Source organism: Lycorma delicatula, chromosome 5 (genome assembly GCF_047948215.1).
Source record: "Lycorma delicatula isolate Av1 chromosome 5, ASM4794821v1, whole genome shotgun sequence".
Lineage (NCBI taxonomy): Eukaryota > Metazoa > Arthropoda > Insecta > Hemiptera > Fulgoridae > Lycorma > Lycorma delicatula.
Genome location: NC_134459.1, coordinates 22,942,398 through 22,962,536, shown reverse-complemented (window position 1 = coordinate 22,962,536; position 20,139 = coordinate 22,942,398). Strand labels below are relative to the sequence as shown.

At 31.7% G+C, this 20,139-nt stretch overlaps 1 protein-coding gene across 1 annotated transcript; it reads right to left on the bottom strand.

The window, feature by feature from the left end:
* Positions 1 to 209: 209 nt before the first annotated feature.
* LOC142325845 (LIM domain-binding protein 2-like) lies at positions 210 to 19,049 on the bottom strand. Its single transcript, XM_075367867.1, has 5 exons — positions 18,883 to 19,049; positions 14,610 to 14,819; positions 10,491 to 10,614; positions 5,837 to 5,964; positions 210 to 689 (listed from the first exon to the last, which is right to left on the bottom strand). The coding sequence occupies exons 1-5, from the start codon at positions 18,916 to 18,918 to the stop codon at positions 423 to 425; spliced, it is 765 nt and encodes a 254-aa protein (XP_075223982.1). The 5' UTR covers positions 18,919 to 19,049; the 3' UTR covers positions 210 to 422.
* Positions 19,050 to 20,139: the final 1,090 nt, after the last annotated feature.

Below are 20,139 nucleotides of genomic sequence, written 5' to 3'. Positions count from 1 at the left end.
TCATTAATTCACAATTTCATCAATATAATTAATAATAATATTACTATTACATAATATAACTTTTCAGTGAAGTTCATTCAATATTGTAAGTTCATTTCTCAATATGAAGAAGTTCTTTTACAATAAATAATAAAAAAAAAATCACATTCTTAGATATTAATATCTGAAAGTACTTTTGAAATATCTACATCGACAAAGCTGCGAGAGTCGAGCATGTCATAGAATTAATCACTTAATCGCTCTTTTCATTTCTTTTATTTTTGTCACTAGCACTACACATCACACCATGATTGCTTTATGTCCACAAATACTGACTTTGTTGATTAAATTTTCATTATTTAACAAACAAAATAATATTTTAAGGGTTTAGTTATTTTTTATCTAATAAGGGAGAAGTGATAACATTACTTGTTCTCTTTATATCACTGGCTCACTGCTGGGGATTTTTTGTCTGAGTCCTGGCTAGAGGGTGTATTACCCTGAGGAGGTCCCCGATCCCCAACAGGTCCCCCTCCACCCCACGAATTAGGTCCACCACCGCCAGCTAACGGTGAGTCCGAGAATGTGTGGGCATCATGATCTAGAGAATTTGCATCGTACTGTGTGTTCTCCAGCCGTGTTATTAACCGTTCATCTTCTTCTCCAAATTCACCTCCCATTAATGATGGCTCCCCTACTACCATCACATCCTACAGAATAAAAAAGAAAAATTAAGTGTAATAACATAACATTAAGTGAACAGAAAATAAAAATTAATCCACTGATACACAAAAGTTGTCCAGCAAGTAAATTGTTTTAGTAAAAAAAATAAAATAAATAAATTTAAAAAAACCAACAGCTGTTACAAAAAAATTAATTACATACAGTTAAAAAACACATATTTACACTACTTTTTCTACGTACTCTCGAAACAAAATGAGATCTTGTGATATCTGTAAATGAACTTTTGTATCCCTTCATCAAAAAATTCTGCCACCTGATTTTCAGTCACTCAGCGACACCTTCCTGAAACCCTCATTATCATCAAAGTACTTAACTATCAGGCAATTTTTCATATGAGGGAACAAATGGTAATCACTCTGTGCCAATACAGGATTTTTTTTAATCAACATTTAAGCGGCCTGTTATGCTGCATCTTCACTGATTACATCTTTCCCAAACTCTTACTGCCACTCTCCTTCACAACAGTAAAAAAAAAAATATGTAACTTTCTGGATAGCCCTCGAAATATGAACTACCAAATACAGGGTCTCCAGGCTACAGGTAACCAAAAATAATGGCCTATATTTAAAAAAACCAGTCATAGAGATCGCTTAAACATAGGTTCAATCTCGAAGATTTGTTCTGTATACTTTCAAAGTTAGCGGAATATGCATGCACAGGCAAACCGATTCACAATGGAATTGTAGTCAGTCGAGATGTAGACTCCAAAACAAAAGGTTCAGTGTATGTTTTGGTTAGCAGAGTTTCAATGTTACACTTGTTCAAAGGCATGTATGAACTGAATGGAATCTCAATCCTCCTACATCCAAGTCTATTCATCAGTGGGATGTAACTTTTAAGAGACTGAAAGCATGGTTTTACAAACTGGAAATCACCTGGTTTCAGTAATTGATGAGACAAGGATCGTGCATGCAATGCATACTGTTTACGCCATTGCGTAAAGTTGCGTTATTTCCAATGAATTCAAAGCTAGGGTTGGGTCTTGCTGTTGCTACAGGCTTGGTAAATTTATTACTCTTTTTCGTATTGGGCTTGTCATGTGTATCTGTTTGTTTATCTTTGTTTGGTTTATTGTTTCCGTTCTCGAGTCCTGGCGTCAGTCAGACGGACGGTTTTGTCATCTTAATAGTGGCCGCGTGTTCATATCTTGCATTATTTATTGCCGGCTTCACACACACCCTTTTTCTTTCATTCCCATACTAACACATGCACACATCTCTTGTCTTTTACACACACTCTCTCCTGTCCACTGCCTAGGCTTGGTTTCCCCCTCTTTTTATTCACGCCATTTTTTCAGCACAGTAGATCAGACTTTCACCATGTGCAGTTGACTGCGATTTCTCTCTCTCTCATACTATGTGTTAAATACTTTCATCGCATTCATACTCATAAACGTCATCATCACTCTCTCTTGCTCTTCTCATCAGTGTTTTGTGAATTTTGCAGATTTCTATGTTTCGTCTAGCCTCGTTTCTTTGACAAGTTAATTTTCATATTCAGTACATTACATCTCTGATGAAAGTGTTTCAATTACTACAAACCAACCAATTCTATCGACACCGAATCTTCTCCAGCTGCTTATTACAATTTTATCGATGCAGAATTTCTCCAAACTCATTACTACAAATCTGAGACGCCACGTCTTGTTCAACTTCTAAACCATGTTTCTCCTCTGTATTCTTGATACGCCATTGCAGACTAAGCCTAGGATTAACTGTATGTATTCATGTATACTTTCATTCACAAGCTCATCTTTTACAAATATTTATGTGTGATTAAGGCAAGTTCAATTTATTCATTATTTATTATATTAAACAGTTATGTTATTAGTAAAATCAATGAAATACTCAATTTATTGTACTCTCTAAATGTGAAATTCAAGATTGACTTATACAACCATTTCTTCATTCAAAGTATACATATTCATGCAAGGTGGCCTAGATAAAGGTTATGTTATTATTTCTCATGTGTAACATATCTTATGCGCGCTATTAAAGCCAACTATTATTATTATGAATCAAATCGACTTATAATTTAAATAATACTTCAAATTTATAAAACATATGTGTGACACAAACATTCATGGGCATGAATGTGTTTGTTAATATCTTATATACATTTCAGTGACTTCCAGGAACATTTTCTATTGTTTTTCATGAACTCTTGTAACTACACGACCTCTTGTTTTCATTTGGAAAATAACAATTTCAATGAAATAGTTTATTTAGCTTTTATTTTACGTAATTCTAATGTGTTACATTATTGCTGTTGTTAATAATTCTAATCAATGTTAAATATTGTTTTGCTGAATCAAGATATTATATTATTTTTCACAAATTAAGAAAATGGAAGTCATTAACATGAGAATGGCTAAGAAGCTTAAGTATTTTCAAGAAAGCTTACTTACTAATGAACTCTTTTTATAAGATTACTTATTACAACTTGTTTATATTGTAATTAACTCTTTCATTTAATTTAATGTGATTTGTTAATCGCCGAGATTAATTTATTAATTTATTCATGTTCTGAATTCTCATTACTCTTCTTATATTAATCTAAAAATTATAACTCCTGAAGTGAAGTCATAATTGTGGAATTCTCTGTAATTTAATATTGTAATTTGTTCTAGTAATATTTATTGTTTTTGTATTCCATCCTGTAGTTTGAATAATAATGTATTTAGTTATTTAAACTGTTTTTAGCCACATGTTCTAATGCAATATTTTCAAAATGATATATTTATGTATTTGTCACTTATTATTAGAATTGATATGGTGTTTCAGCCGATATTATTTGCATAAATTCTTTACAGACTTAAGCTAAATTTGTCTCGTAATTTCGTTTAAGTATATGATTGTAAAAAAGGTGTTTTAAGTTCCTTTGTTTTTCAGGCTATGTTCAATTGTAGATTTTCAAATTGATTATTTGATATATGTATTTGTCATGTATTATTATTATTATTATTATTCATATGTTGATTTCAGCTGATATTTCTTGTATAAATTCTGTATAGAAGAATTAAGTTATGTTTATTTCATAATTTCATTTAATTTTTTAAGGTTATGATTTAAGAAAAGGTTAAATTGTTTTTTCTCTAATTAAAATCCAATTTCTTTTGGCAAATACGAGCTGTGTATCATTTTTATTTTTGTTAACTTTCCCCAACACATACACTACCAGTTCTGGGAAGTCAATTAGGTGGGGTAGTTACGAACTGTAAATTCCTCTTTCCACTGTTGATGACATTCATAATCAGCTCTGTTTGCAAGCATACAAGTTACAACTCCTTCATCATATTAAATCAAATGATCGCTGGCTACAATATCAGTTTGCTGCAGAGGTAATGCACCATGTCAAAAACAATTCTAATTATTTTGATATGTTGTAATGTAGTGGTGAGGCAACCTTCCATACATGGGGGAAAGTTAACAGAACAAGTGTTGAATTTGAGGTACTGAAAACCCCTATAAAGTAATAAAAAATGAAAGGGATATACCAAAAGTCAATGTCAGGTTAGGACTGTACAAAAATAGCATAATCAGTTTCTTTTTTTTTCATGGAGCCCATTGTGATAGGAAACACATACCTCGATATGCTTAAGAACTTTACTGTTCGTCAGATTCATGCAGGCTTTAGTTTCCAGCAAGATAGTACTCTACTGCATTTTCATCGATATGTTACCATGTTCTTTAACAAGTGTTTCCCTGGATGCTAGATCAGCTGAGGAGAAGCTGCACAGCCACCTAGATCTCCAGATATCACTCCTTTGGACTTTTTTGCTCAAGGATTTACTAAAAGTTGTGTGTACCAAAGAAAAGTTCAACATTTGGACAATTTAAAACTGAGAATTGTTGAAGCTCTTGGTCTAATAATGTCACAGTTATCTAGATAGGAGTCTTGTTGAGCTACAAAAATTGCATGCATTGAACTCAACTAACCTACATTAAAACTTGGCGAGTTGCTGTTTATTAAAAAAATTATATTAATAGTGGTTCTCTTAATATAAGCTGTTATGTTTGAATACCTTTAGCCTGGGCACCCTGTTACTAACTTTGGATTTAACTATTAGATTACTCTGATCTGTTTCTTCCAACTGTACAGGTTCTGACCTACAATGATCATAAAGGATTTGGTACAAGTCACATATAACTCCTAAAATCAGCACGCCATCCCATACAACAATCACTAAGAAGAGTAAGGAGCGAAGTGGCTTTCCATTAATTTTATTCACTGATATTTTTGAGAACCAAATATGTTTGAATATGTGATGACATCAAATATACTTATGGGGCTGAAGAGCAGTATATCAGCCCCACAAATTACACCTTCCTAATTTGTTTTCATTATACTCCATAGGAACTGGCTATACAGTGAATATCATTACTATCAGAAGTAGCAAATCTCTTATATCTTAGATGATTTGTATTCATCCCTTGGGACAGATGGTAAAAAGCAATAAATGCTTCACTTTCTGATTTGAAACATCTATGTCTAGGTGGAGATGTAGATATTTTTGTTTTATATTTACAACTTTCCATTAAATTCTCACAAATTAAGATATAAAATAAAATAACCTTTCAAAACTGCTTCTGTTAATCATAATAACCATTGCTCTATGGTGCCTTATTTAACAAGCAGTACATCATTAGATTAAAAATAATAAAGTTTATCTTTTGTTATGAACAACCGGTTTAGTAATGTCACAAAATCTATAAACAAATAAGAACAATCGTTGAACCTGTAGTTAATAACTAGTAAATTAAATAAAGTTAAATGTAATCTGATAGAAAAAAATGCTGAATTCTAAAAAACAAAAACAAGCATCAAAAAATAAAAATTTTACATTTTTTTTTATCATACCAGAGTAATATGTAACAAACAATATTTTCATTTATGGAAATGTGGTTAGTAAAAAAGGAAAAAGTGTACTGAAAAACATAAACATAAACAAAATATTCAGGAATAAGGAGAATCAATATAAAACTCAGGAAAATGACTGTATACCAAAATAGCAACTACAGAATTTCCTTGTCAATATATAGTTAATATATCATTTTTTACATTTGAATGAATGCAAAACACACTATAAATAAAATGTAATAACTTCAGTTACCTGAGAGGCTAATGAAAAGTTGGGTCCTGGTGAACGTTTCTTGTTTGGTACAGGTGGTGTACTATTAGCAGCTCCACCACCTTGAGAACCCTTCCTTTTACGTCTTTTATTTGCTGGCCTTTGGGATTCTATAACAATAAACAAATTAAAAGACAGTCGTAAAACTCTATTTATGATATTAAATTAAAATAATATAAACTTTATTAGATGTAGATATTAATATTCTTTAATTAGTGATCTATATCAAGTTTTTAGTTGACATATAATGATTAGATTAAACAGAATACAGAATATAACTTCTATCTTTTCAAATGTAAATATTCATTATTAAAATCTACTCAATAAGCTTAAATACTAATATAAATGAATTCTACTCAGCACTATTTTTTTTTTTTTTTTTTTTTAATATTCTATCTTATAACAACGTAAAGGTATATTAAGCAGTTGTTCTTGTTCAGAATCTGACTGACCATTCCTAAAATATTACTACTAAGTGAAACCAAACAGCCAAAGTTCACTAATAAAACAGTTTCATTTATAAATACTACTTTTAAATCCAATGGGGTTTTTTGTAGTTGTGTACTGTTTTAGTGAAATTTAAATTTTATTTTCTATCAATAAATTTGTTGCATATGTAGGGCAACATGTACATACATTTGGATTTTAGTGACACACTTTGAATCTCAAAAACAAAAAGAAAAAACTATTTACAGGATACTCTTTACAGGAGAGAGTATCCATACAAAAATGAAAGTGAACAAATGAAATTGTTCTCTTCTTATGGAGAAAGAGAAGGTTGTTTAGAATTGTAAAACAGCGATTATATTGTTTAAAGCTGACATTAATTTGAGAAAAAAGAAAACATTTTTACAAGGTCCTAGAAGATTACAATGAGAAGAGCAAAAAGATTGATGTTATCGGTAGAGTGTATTTTTGATAGTCATATGGTGCAAATGTCAAGAATGAGATAATTTCATCTAGAATGCAATAAAATGTGCTATCTACACACATTAAATTTTTTCTACTGGTTGTACAGGTTCACAAAGGGAATGTTTTAGCTTTCACTGTTAAAAGAAAGGTTGATTTTCAGTACCTCTGAAATACCTAATTCAATCCAACTAATTATAATGGTTTACAAAAAAAGAAGAAGTTTTTTCATTAAAAATAACACTGTGATTTGGAAAGCTACAAAGCACTATATCTATAAAACTTATAATTATCCAGTAGAGAGAAAGAATAACTGTCATCATGTAAGGACTCCACTACATTCCACCCCACCTAAAAAAACATATGGATGTGAATAAACATCATATTTTAGGTGCAATTGTGATTATACTGCTTCCAACATTGGTTGGATTGCTGCACAACCATCCACTTGCAATGTAGCACTTTCCCACCACCTTTGGACAAGCAGTCAATTCACCAAAGTAACCACCAACCAGGTACAGAAAATACATTTTGTGTAAGAAAGAGCTAAGTTATCTTTTTTGATTCGGTTCATTTTTGTTTCAAACAATTTACTACCAAAAACATTAATGAAATTGCAATGTCCATAGCTTCATAACTTGTATAACAAATTTAATTAATGGATATTAATGATTATTAATTATGGATAATCCATAACAATCGGTATCTCTGGAATCAAAATTTGGTACAACGACCATCTTGCACATGTGTTTTAACAGTATACAAAAAATTTGAAAAATACATTTTAGAAATTTTCAAAACTGTGACCATTTAACATTTTTAATATCAAAAGTTTTAAAAATTAGTTATTTTATAAAACTTTAAAGAAGAAATAATTGAATCTCATGATAAACTGAAGAGAATTCAAAGAAGTGACTTTTTAAAATAACTGAATAAAATTAGTAGTGTTCTTATCAAAGAATTTCCAGGTATGGCAAAAGTAAAATATAAATAATTGTTACAGATCTCTACCTCTCTCAGAGAGATCCATAAGATTATCTATATATAGTTCTATCAGAATAGATACAGATAATTCATCCACGACTGCTACCTGCTGTACAGAGTTCACAGTAGCAAACCCTTATATAAATGTATGTAAAAAAGTGATCTTTTCATTTATTTATACAACTATAATAAACTTTTACTTGCAAATTATGAACAATAAGACTTCTAAATGCAGCAGAAGTAATAAAATACCTAATACAATTTATTCACAGACTTTTACAATTATTGAAATTCATGAATTATTCACAAAGTAGTTTTTTAAGAAAATATTTAAAAATCTAATAAGATGAATTTCTGCAGGTTTAGTAAATAAAATGGACTGCAAACTAAGAAATAAATGTAGATGAAAATAAAAAGCCAATGAAAATATTTTATCAGAGAAAAAAACTACCTTATAATAAAAAGAGTAATTTAAAAGTCAATTTGGTCTCACAAAATCATTCAGTATTTTAAGAAAATTCACAATTGTCAGTAGACAAGTGTATTTACAAGATCTGAAAAATGTAATTCCTGGAATGCAACTGTAGAAAACTTGCATATTCCGAACTATATCAGGGTGGGCTGATAAGTTTCCAGCCTGATAAAGAAAACAACATTTTTGGGTTTTTTTTTATTTTTATTTTTCAGTATTATCTCCACAAAGACTAATACATTTTCCATACCGATGCTCTAATTTAATTATACCATTTTTATAATGCTCCTAAAAATCCTCATTTACAGCATCAATAACATCCTCGTTGATTTTAAATTATTGTCCAACAAGCCACTTTTTGATGTTAGGAAACAGGTGGTGGTTGCTGGATGCTAAATTTGGTGAATAGATGGATGAACAAGCAATTCAGACTTTACTTTGTTGATTTTCACCATGTGATGACTGAGGGAATGTGTTGGTGCACTGACACGATGAAACAAGATTTTTTTTTGCTAGATGTGGTCATCTTTTTTTTTAATTTTGCAATTCAAACACTGAAATAAGTTTGTGTAGTACTTACCACTGATAGTTTTATCATTTTCAAGGTAGTCAATAAAGACAACCTTTTTTAAATTCAGAAATCCACTGTTATCGTTGAATATGATGGGAAGAGTCTTTTAGTGTTTTGCGTCCATCTCTTGTTTGATTTTAAATGGTGTTAAACCTTTCCATGTGTGGAAATGGAAATCGTGTGGAAGAAACGCGCAGTATTTCCAGTTTTTCAATTTTCATGAGAATAACAAAGGCGTCTTGCTTCAAACGCTGTCAAACATATACTAATTGAGCTATTAAACTGAAATTATATAAGTAAGCCACTGAAGCATAGTACTACAGAATGCCAGGCAAGACAGACCTGCTGGTGCCATCTCTATGTCAGGTCAAGACTTATCAGTCCATCCTTGAACATAACTATCTATTATCACCTTCAAAGGGCTTTCTTTGTACATGGTTCCCATTCAGGAAACAGATCTGGAACTGTTTTTACAGAATATCCTTTATAATATTTTGTTGAATATTAGAAATTTTAGATAATCACTATCTTACTAGTGCAGTTTTAATGTTATGTGTTATGTTGTAGTATTATGTTTGTGTTGTTTTAATGTTCTGCTAACACAGAATGAGCTAATCTGGAAATAATGTTTTTCTAATTTCTCAAAATGAGTTCCCCATGAATTGCCACACAGTCAAGATAAGATGATCCATTCTCAGACCATAATTTAGGCCTTTTTCTGTATGAACCGAATCTTTTCATCAGCAATTAAATTTTAATATTTTCAAGACTTTTTTTTTTTAATATCAGTCAGAACATCTGAATTTTACTCTGTTTACATTTTTGATAATATATTTGTTTTTTTGCTGCTTACATCAGCAGTTATCACTCACAACCTTGTATCCATCTTTCTCTCAGACATTAGTTTATTTTTCATAACATCTACCGTTTGACTTTTAACAAATCTAATGTTTCAGTGTAAATTTTGCTGATCTTCACCCAAAATTTAATGTTAAATGCTAATTTAAATACCAATCATTCATTATTACACAAGTGTAAACTTGATTACTTCAATAATAATAATAAAGTAACAAATGGGTCTACCAATCTGAGGCTTATGGATTCATCAATAAGAACATGTTCAAACATGATTATTTATATGATTCCAACTGAATCATCATAAAGGTTGCACTGTACAGCTCCTCCAGGAATAAGGTACCACACCTGTACAACACGTTATTTTAAGTGAGTATAAACTTTGTAACTTTTATTTTATCACAAGTGCACCAGTAGTCATGTCTACTAATTGACAATTTTCTTGTTAGTAAGAGGTTGTCAATAAATTAGGGCTAATCACAATTGCCTCTAGAGTTTTCTCTTTAAACAAAGGCATAAATGCTTAATAATATTATATACATGACATTTTTCTTCACTATATAAAATAATTTTTAAAAACATATTGTTAAATACCTACAAAGCAAAATAACATTGAGCTGACTAACACTGAAAAAAGGCAGTTTTAAACTTATAGAGGGCTTAATTCAGGAATTTTTTATTTATTAATCTCAGGCCAAAGTAATCTGAAAATAAATAGATTGGTTCTACTGTATATAGTATAAGATAAAACACAAAAATAAATACAATGAAATTATAATAAACAGTGGGTGTGGATGTGGTGGGTGATGCTACTGTGAGTGTAACAATAAGGGTACCTCTCTTACCCGGCGGCGCTACCATCCTCTGCCATTTCTGGAAGAGTGTTGTCTTGAGGCAGTCACATGGCGACAGAGCATAAGCTTTATGCCTGGACATCAACTCCTGCATTGGCTCCAGTATTACACATAGCTACAAACAAATGAATAATTATAATTAAAGTAAACTACAAATTAAATGCATTCATGAAATAATTAAACTTATTCAATGGATTAAATGTTAGATTCTAGATGTTTACATAGTTTATGAATAACTGTATCTCTAATTTAAAATTTTGTGAATAAATAATTTCATGCGGTACAGAAATTAATTAATTGGTCATCTTGACCCCCTCATCTCACAGCTCTTATGGAGGTATTAAAAGGATTTCTTAAGGCATAACTTAATATATCTTAATGTCAGCTTATGGAAAATATCTGAGAAGAAATTTGGACTCTCAAGGCAGAAATGTTAACTAACTTATGGAAGATGCCTTAAAATGAGTCTGCCTTTGCAAAAGGCTAAATTAAAATTAGGCTATATTGCTTGCCATTTAGGTGGTGTAATTTTTCACAGTAATCTAAAAAAATTGCCAAACTTTATACCTTATTTATAATATAAATCAATAATAAAGGTTTATAAATACAAAAGCTATTTAAAAATAAAATCCCACTCTGAGTTTTGGGCCACCTTGTATACTTTTTTCTTTTTCCTGTTTAGCCTCCGGGAATTACCATTCAGGTATTACTTCAGAGGATGATATGTATGAATGAATGTAAATGAAGTGTAGTCTTGTACAGTCTCAGTTCCACCATTCCTGAAATGTGTGGTTAATTGAAACCCAACCACCAAAGGACACGACACCAGTATCCACGATTTAGTATTCAAATCCATATAAAAGTAACTGCCTTTACTAGCACTTGAATGCTGGAACTCTTGACTTCCAAATCAGCTGATTTAGGAATATGCGTTCACCACTAGACCAACCTGGTGAGTTTACCTTGGATACGTAATGTGGCTGATAATTTACAAGAAGAAATAACTTATTAAGATCAGTAAAATTTCTACTTTTTTTTAGAGTTGTGAATAGGATTGAGGGGTCAATTTCTTTCAACAAAGTTCCTCTAAGAGTATTTCATGGTATTCAAGGCATTTGATACATCTACAATTTTACCTTACATGTGAATTGTGAGTAAAGTCACTACCATTTATGGGGGTCGATATCAACTTTCTTTTTTCAAAGCTGCCTGACATATTATTTTGGAAAATGTAGAGGTTTCAGTAGATGAACAACAATGTAGGGTAGAATAAATTGCTACTGTTATGGAACCTTATAGTAGGTAATATCTTGTCAAGATGTCGAGGCATACAATCAAGATTATGCTAATGACCTACCTTTTCTGTTAAGAAATAAATTCCCACAGAGGCAGAGATCATGAAGCAACAAGCTCAGAAATTTATCTTCAATTGGAGCAAGGTGAAAATCTAAACTTTCAGAAAACTTTCTAGAATTCTTCACCTTGAAAAAACTTTATATCTAACTAATATAAGAATAAAAACCTTTGAAGAGATATCCTGTATTGACAGACTTGGAGATACATTTAGATTAATATATGAAAAATACCAGGTGGTCTTCAGATAAATCAATGATTTGTTGGTAAAGCCTAGGGCTTGAAGGCACTAATGAATTGAAAATTGTACGAAACCACAGTTAACCCTTTGCATCCTGGAAAATTTTTACTAATCTGTCCCTCAACACTTTTGGTCTGCAGGACATTGCCATATTGTACACAGCGATTGATTATTATGTCCTCACAGCTCTCTTGGCCTGCATGGCAGGCCAAGTCATTATGCTCGAACACTCTCTTGGTCAGCATTACAGGCCACAGAGGTACAGTTTTTATTTATTTTATATGACATTTTCTGTGTTTCTAGAAAGTGTGGTCACATCGTGGCCTCATTTACAAATAACACATTGACAAGTCTGTTACTATATGTAGCGATAAAATTTATCCATACATTAGATATTACTCATGAACTGAGAAATAATTCCCTTGCTTCATCATGATGATGAAGCAAGCTTATAGTCATGTTTTCACAAATGGTTTTTTTTATGTTCTTTTAATGGTTTTTTTCTAAAGAAAATAAAAAATATAGTTAAATTTAAAAATATAAAATTGAATGATTTATCAAACTAATATTTAAATTTTCATGTTTTCTCAGATTTATCTGTGTTTGTTGTTATATTACTATGCTTAATCTACTGCTTTTCAACTACACAATTTTTTTATAATCATGTGGACATTTTTTTTTTTATTAAAAATAGACTTGTTCCTAATTTTTTTCTAGGGTATGAATATTGTAATTGTATTACTTCATGTATTACTTTTTATATATCAATTTTGTCATTTCATTATGTACTAAAACATGTATTTGCTAGACATTTTAATAATTTTTTACTACATATTGTAATTTTTGTAATTACATTAAACTATTTTTTTATGCAGTACCATAATAAAGTCATTGGTATGAAAATGTTTCTTAATCACAGTCATTAAAAATTTTTTTTGTAACACACATATATCCAATTTTCATTCTATGCCTTTTAGACTTTAAAGCTTTTATTATTACTTCTTATAATTTTAATACAGTGTTAATACAATAAATTACGATTAAAGTAACTTGCACACTTAACATCAGTTGTGTATATGACACATAAATAAATCTGAGCTGATGGGCTCAACACTGTTGCAATGTACAGAGAGTTAATGATGTAAGTAATTGTGACCCACAATGCAGGACAAGAGAGCTGTCATGACAGCAACTTCTAAAATATGGAGAGCGCACAGGGAAGTCATCTTGGCCTGCACTGCAGGCCAAATGAGCACAAAGGATTAAGAAAATCTATGTATAGAGCAGTTGTTTGGTGAAACAAAGCCAAAGAATAAGTAGTCAGGAAGAAGTTGACAGAGATTAGGAAGAAGTTGGTAAAGAGATTACCATATCTTTTATTTCCACAGCTTTTAAAAATATAGCAAAAATCAATCTTGAAACTGCTTGATCTTATCATTCTACTTGAGGAAAAAGTGCTTACTAACAGAATAATATGTTCATGCCTTAGGAAGATTATCTGTGGTTATGATTTTCCATTTTAAATAAGGTCGTTTTATTGAGCAATACTTAACAGTTTTATGAAAACTGATTACTTGGTGTGAAAGATTTAATTTCTAAAACCACTAATATTCATAGTTGACATAACTGAAGGACTAGCCAAACTGATAGAAAAACCGCTTAACTTTTTCAACAGTTTGTTGATGTATCAATGAAAAACTCAGAACTGGAATTATTAGCGAGTCATTTATGACAAACTCAGTTTGGAAGAGATAATATACCTTAGAAAATATACAACAGTCTTTCAGACTGAGAAATCTGAAACTCTTAAGCCTGCCTCCTATGTCTGGAGATGGGATTAATAAAAGCATTACCAAATTTTTGGATATTCAGGCAAGACTTGAAGGCTATAATCAGAGCAGTCCCTTGTCCAGGATTGCTATTAAACATTTCATCTCTTAATGATGTAAAATCATTTAAGTAATGATCATTGGAGTTGAGGGTGGTGCCAGATATTACACTACTTTACAACTTTCTTCCTACGAAAAGTGTAAATATTCCAGCTACTTAAATTAAAAATAATAAAATATTAGAAAACCTGTAACAAATTTTATAGATCACTAATGAGGAACTTTGTAAAAACTCACAATTCCTTCATATGCCTAAGCAGATGAAATCTCAGGAAAATTGTCCATTTTCAGATTGGACAATTATCTTCAAATATAATTTACAAACTACAGGGGTCTACAATGTGAGCAAACATCAACATAAAAGATACTTGCTCTTTGGATTTCCTCCTTTGGGTATATGATCTGAGTTTGTAAGTCAGACTGTATCTTCTATAGGTAGGTACTGCGTCTTCTATCTACAGGCTAGTAAAGCTGATAAATATATGAAATTCAAAATGCCTTTTAGGCCACAAGATGTTTGGACTGACTCGTTCCTTGTACCGATCAATAAAATATTACTTTAATACTTTAAAATAAGATGTTGCGAGGAAAAATACAAGAAAAAAGTAACAATAATAATTAAATTACCCTGAGGTAGTTGAGAGTTGAATTAGTAATCCCTTGTCGTGTGATGTTTTTTGATAATTGATCTAGCATGGCTGGGTCTTGCTGAGAATGCATTCCCACAACTGACCTTGGTACTAATTCTCTGTGCGTCCTTACTGCCAGATGCCATGATTTAATTCTCATTAAGTCGTCAAATGTAAATTCAAGAATTAATCTGCCTTCTGTACAAACCTACCAAACATGAAAACATAACATAAACATCAGTTAATGAAAATATTACTTTAAACGTATTAAACAAATGTTTCATAATTTTAAACATTTTTAATGTTTAAATTTTAGTAAATTTAAATGTATTCTGGTAAATTAATTATAGTTCTCTTTACAGATAAACTTATTTGTTCTACTTCAAACATACTTATTTCAGTATTACTAACTGTAATGCATAACTAAGTTTGTGAGCAACAACACACATCCCCATGCTAGAAACTGAATGAAAAATGCCAGTCTATAAACCTAAGTTGTTCATTAGATAGAATACAGGTGTGTGAGAAAAGTAATGAGATTGGTAACACTGGAGCGATCTGGCACTGCTGTGTCTACTGGCCTGTGCTAGACCGGTTTGTTCATCCCTTCCACATGCTGAGTACGAATTTCAACTCCGTTCAGCCAACACATTATTTTTGACAGCGCCATCAGTGAAGTTGTGTTTTTGTTGTGTGTTACGAAACTGGAGCATTGGAATTTAGAGCAAATTATGCAACCAAGTTTTGTGATAATCTTGGGGAATCTGCGAGTGTGACCTTTGAAAAGTGAAACAGGCCTATGGGGAATATTGCTTATCAAGGGCACAAGTTTTCCGCTGGCACAAATCATTTTTGGAAGGCCGAGAACACATTGAAGATCAACCTCGCTCAGGGAGACCTTCAACTTCAAAATCTGAAGAAAACATTGAGCATGTGAGATCAGACTGTCGTTTAATAATAAGGATGATGAGTGAAGAGTTAAATTTAAACACTTTCACCGTAGGTCAAATTTTGACAGACGATTTGGACATGCAAAAGGTTTGTGCGAAATTGGTGCCGAAAAACCTCACAATGGAACACAAGGACAATCAAAGAAATGTGTGCGTTGATTTTCTTGAGAGGATTGACAATGACCAAGAATTCTTCAATCGTGTGATCACAGGTGATGAATCCTGGATATTTGAGTATGATCCTGAAACAAAGTGGCAAAGTGAAGAGTGGTACATTCCGTCATCTTCTCAACTGAAAAAATGTAGAATGAGCAAATCAAAGATCAAAACCTGCTGATTTGCTTTTTTACAGAAGGGGTATCATGCATAAAGAATTTGTTCCTCCAGGAAAAACTGTCAACCAAGTGTTTTACAAAGGTGTCCTTGAAAGGCTCAGGAAAAGAGTGGTTCGCTTGAGACCAGACATTGCAGACAAGTGGATGCTTCATCATGACAATGCCCCATGTCACACGGCCATTTCCATCAGGGAATTTTTGACCTCAAAACGCATTCCTACGGTTCCTCAACCCCCCTATTCAAATGATTTGAGTCCTTGTGACTTTTTCCTTTTCCTGAAATTGAAACTTGTCTTAAAAGGACATCATTTTGGAACTCTGGAGAACATTCAAAAGACTGTGACCGACCAGTTAAAAGCCCTACCAGTTGAAGCCTTCCAGCACTGCTACCAGGAGTGGGAACGACAACTCCACCGGTGTATAACTGCCCAAGGGAACTACTTTCAAGGGGATAATATTGTTGTTTGAAAAAAATAAAAACTTTGGTAAGTAAAAAGTCAGTCTCGTTACTTTTCTCACACACCTCATATATTCAAGTCACTATGATTTTACCATTTCAGTAGAAAGGAATAGATGCCTTGCTTCACCTATAGAAATCAAGGCAAATACACAAATGCAGGCACCAGATTCATGAATTTGGATAAAATAGTCCAATCAAAGGCAAATGTTGAAAAATAAAAAACCCTCATTCAAGAACTTACCTGAAATTTTTGCACAAAGAACACCTTCTTAAAAAAAACACAAAAAACTAATAATTATATCTAATGTAAAATATGCCACTATTCAATGGCATCTAGCCCTCCAATAATATGAATAATCCTCAAAGTACATTTAGTATTTCTTTTCTGGAAACTGGAAAAGAACATTTCACTAGGTTCAGCCCACACTGCAGTGAGGAGAATGCTGAAACGTTATTTGTATTGAATGCAGGTTTTCCATGAGCTAACTAATGCTGATTATGTTAATAGTTTTTGAATACTAGATCGTGGATACCGATGTTCTTTGGTGGTTTGGTTTCAATTAACCTCACATCTCAGGAATGGTCGAACTGAGACTGTACAAAACTACACTTCATTTACACGCATGCATATCATCCTCATTCAACCTCTGAAGTTATATCTGAATGGTAATTCCCAGAGGCAAGAAGAATGGTAATTCCCAGAGGCAAGAAGAATGGTAATTCCCAGAGAAAAGGAAGAAGAAAGGTATGTTAATAGTCAAAACTACCAGACTTATTCTTCTTTTTTAATTTTTTCTGTTTAGCCTCTGGAACTACTTCAGAGAAAAGGTAATACTTCAGAGAATGATATGTATGAATATAAATGAAGTGAGCCTTGTTGTTTCAGGTCGACTATTCCCGAGATGTGTGGTTAATTGAAACTCAACCACCGAAGAACACCAGTATCCACGATCTAGAATTCAAATCAATATAAAAGTAACTGCCTTTACTAGGATTTGAACCATACAACTCTCGACTTCAAAATCAGCTGATTTGCGATGAGGAGTTCATCACTAGCCAACCCAGTGGGCAGAATCACTGGACCTGGGATACTGAAAACTCACATATTTTCTTCAAATCTCCCCATCACCCATAAAAAATAGGTGTATGCAGTTTCAAGATGGCAAATAATATGACCCTTGCTTTTTGGAAAAACTTGGTTACTGTTGTATACCTAGAAATTATCCAACAGTTCATAGCCTTACTCAAGAGGATGACTGTAACTGCTGTTGCAACAGGGCAGTGCCACTTACCATACAGCTCACTCTACTATGAAGATGCTACAGGATTTTTTTCGTGGAAGAATCATTTCTAAAAGATTGTGGCCACCAATCTGTCTAGTCCAGACTTCTTTCTGTAAAGTTACTTAAAAGAAATTGTTTATAGGAGCAATCCACACACCCTGCAGTAATTGAAGACAAACATTACCAATGTCATCCAGGAAACAAGACAGTATACAGCTAACAAGAGTAGCCAGGAACATGTTCAAACATGTTGACAGGTATATAGAAGTGGATGGCCATCATTTTCAACACCTTCAGCAAATTATTATGTATGTGTTTGCCAAAAAACAATTATTTATAGACTAATATAAGTGATGGGACACATTGAACACTGTACACAAACTAAAAATGGATACAACATTTTTCTAGTAAAAATAATTTTCATGGTACATATATACATACAATTGAAAACTTTGAAATTTCTGAAATGCTATATTATGCAACATCTATGTTGGTTATAGAATTTAATTATAAAGCTTACTATTATAACAGAAAATCATCCTCATGGGATTTTGTTTAGTCAAATGATGTAATATCTATCTTATTAAAAAAAAAAATTATAAATTGTTCATTCAATTTATAAAAAATCCATGATTTCAGTTCCTGAGATTAAAGATTTGAAAAATACTTTCCTAACTTAAAAGCTGACTTTTTCAGAATAGTATAAACTAGTTAATAGGTATGTCCCCAATCCATCCTATCCTAAATTTCAACCTCCTCTGAAATTATTTTTTGATCTTGGAATAATTGTATTTCTGATATCTATTATGTGTCATGATTTAAAGTTAGGGAAATCAAGAGTCATGTATTCTCCCACTACCTTCTTCAAAAGTTCTATATCAGCAAGACCATCCACCAAATGCACATAATATTCAGTCCTACTACTGATACCTTCATTCTGTTTATTACAGGAACTGGGTGTTTATATTCAGTGAACACCACCTGTTTCAGAGAAATTGGTGATGATCAGTTTGTCAATCAGTCAATTGGTGATGATAACTTAGCAGAGCAGGTGAGAATAAATACATAAGAAGATGAACAAAGATGAAGATTGTATATATATATATATATATATATATATATATATATATATATATATATATATTTGAAGGTTAAATGATTAGCTCAGAACATAAATGAGATGAACGTTTAGGTGGTATAATGAATGATTAACAAAAACAGTAATATTCATGAATCATCTTACCTTGGTGAACATTGGTTTCCCATGATGCGTCACCATTGTACACTGATCACAGTCTAGGGTAATACTAGTATTGTGGAAAGATTCTTTAGGATGTTTTAAATTATAATATAATTCAGTTACTCCACCCTCAAATATACTACGAAAATATCTTGGAATTAACGTCCTTCCTATTGCTATAACAGAAATAAAAACAACATATTTTTTCAGTAACAAAAGTGATATTAACAATACACCCGTTAAACATATAGCAAAAAGTTAATAAAACTAAAAATTTACATACATAATGATGATATTATTATCCTATATTTCTTGTTAAAGCACAGTTGTAGTGTAACCTATTTGTCAGCAACAATATCAATGCATAATTTTTTTTACAAGTTACATGTTAAAAAAACATAGAAAAAGCAATAATTTCAGTCACTCCTTTTTTAAAAACTATTTAAACAGATTAACTCCTCAGTGAAATTGCTTGCAAATGCTTTCTTCATTGGGTCAAATGTACTGTTTCACAACAGCATGACAAAACACTGAAATGAAGGCGATATTAAACCTAGTAAGCGGCACATTCACCACAGGGAATGTTTGTCCGATGAATACAATTACTGTCAGAAACATTTACTTGTACCTTTTGTAATTTGGATAACTTACATCTGTTATACCTATAAAAGAATCATAATGATAAATAAATTAATAATTAATGTATTACAATTTGTAGTAAGAAATGAATTACGTAGTATTCTCCATGAGGCAGGTGCCTGCTCACCACAAAGTATGTGCAGGTATAATTAAAAAAATTTGATGTGGACACCACAAAACTTCCTTGTACGCCTATTAAATTGGATATACACATTTTTTTAAAATGAAAAGTACATAAAATTTTAGTCCATTAATAACTTCTGATTTTTTTTTTAATTGTTATTATTGAATTATTATTTATCGTAAAACTTTTTTACAATCAAAGGTTAATAATTATTATTAAATCAATATATCTAAATTAAAAACAAAAAGTTAAAAAAAAAGGAGATTAAGTCTGATTCGAACTGATATGCCTTCCCCTTGTAAGATCCAAATATTTCATTAATTAAAATTTCACTGGGATATAACTCTGGAAACAATGAAAATAAGTACCACCACTTATGATATATTGTTGAAAAGCTCTCAATGTGGGCTTATTACTGCAGTTAAGAAAAAGTCCAAAATGCAATTTTTTGGGGATTTTGGGCTTTTTTGGTTCAGTCGATTGCAATAAAAAGGGGA

Coding starts and splice junctions, on each gene's coding strand:
- LOC142325845 (XM_075367867.1), bottom strand. CDS start 18,918: ATGGTGACGCATCATGGGAAACCAATGTTCACCAAG. Junction 14,820..18,882: donor GGAAACCAATGTTCACCAAG/GTAAGATGATTC, acceptor CATGTTTGGTAG/GTTTGTACAGAAGGCAGATT. Junction 690..5,836: donor ACTTTTCATTAGCCTCTCAG/GTAACTGAAGTT, acceptor TTTATTCTGTAG/GATGTGATGGTAGTAGGGGA.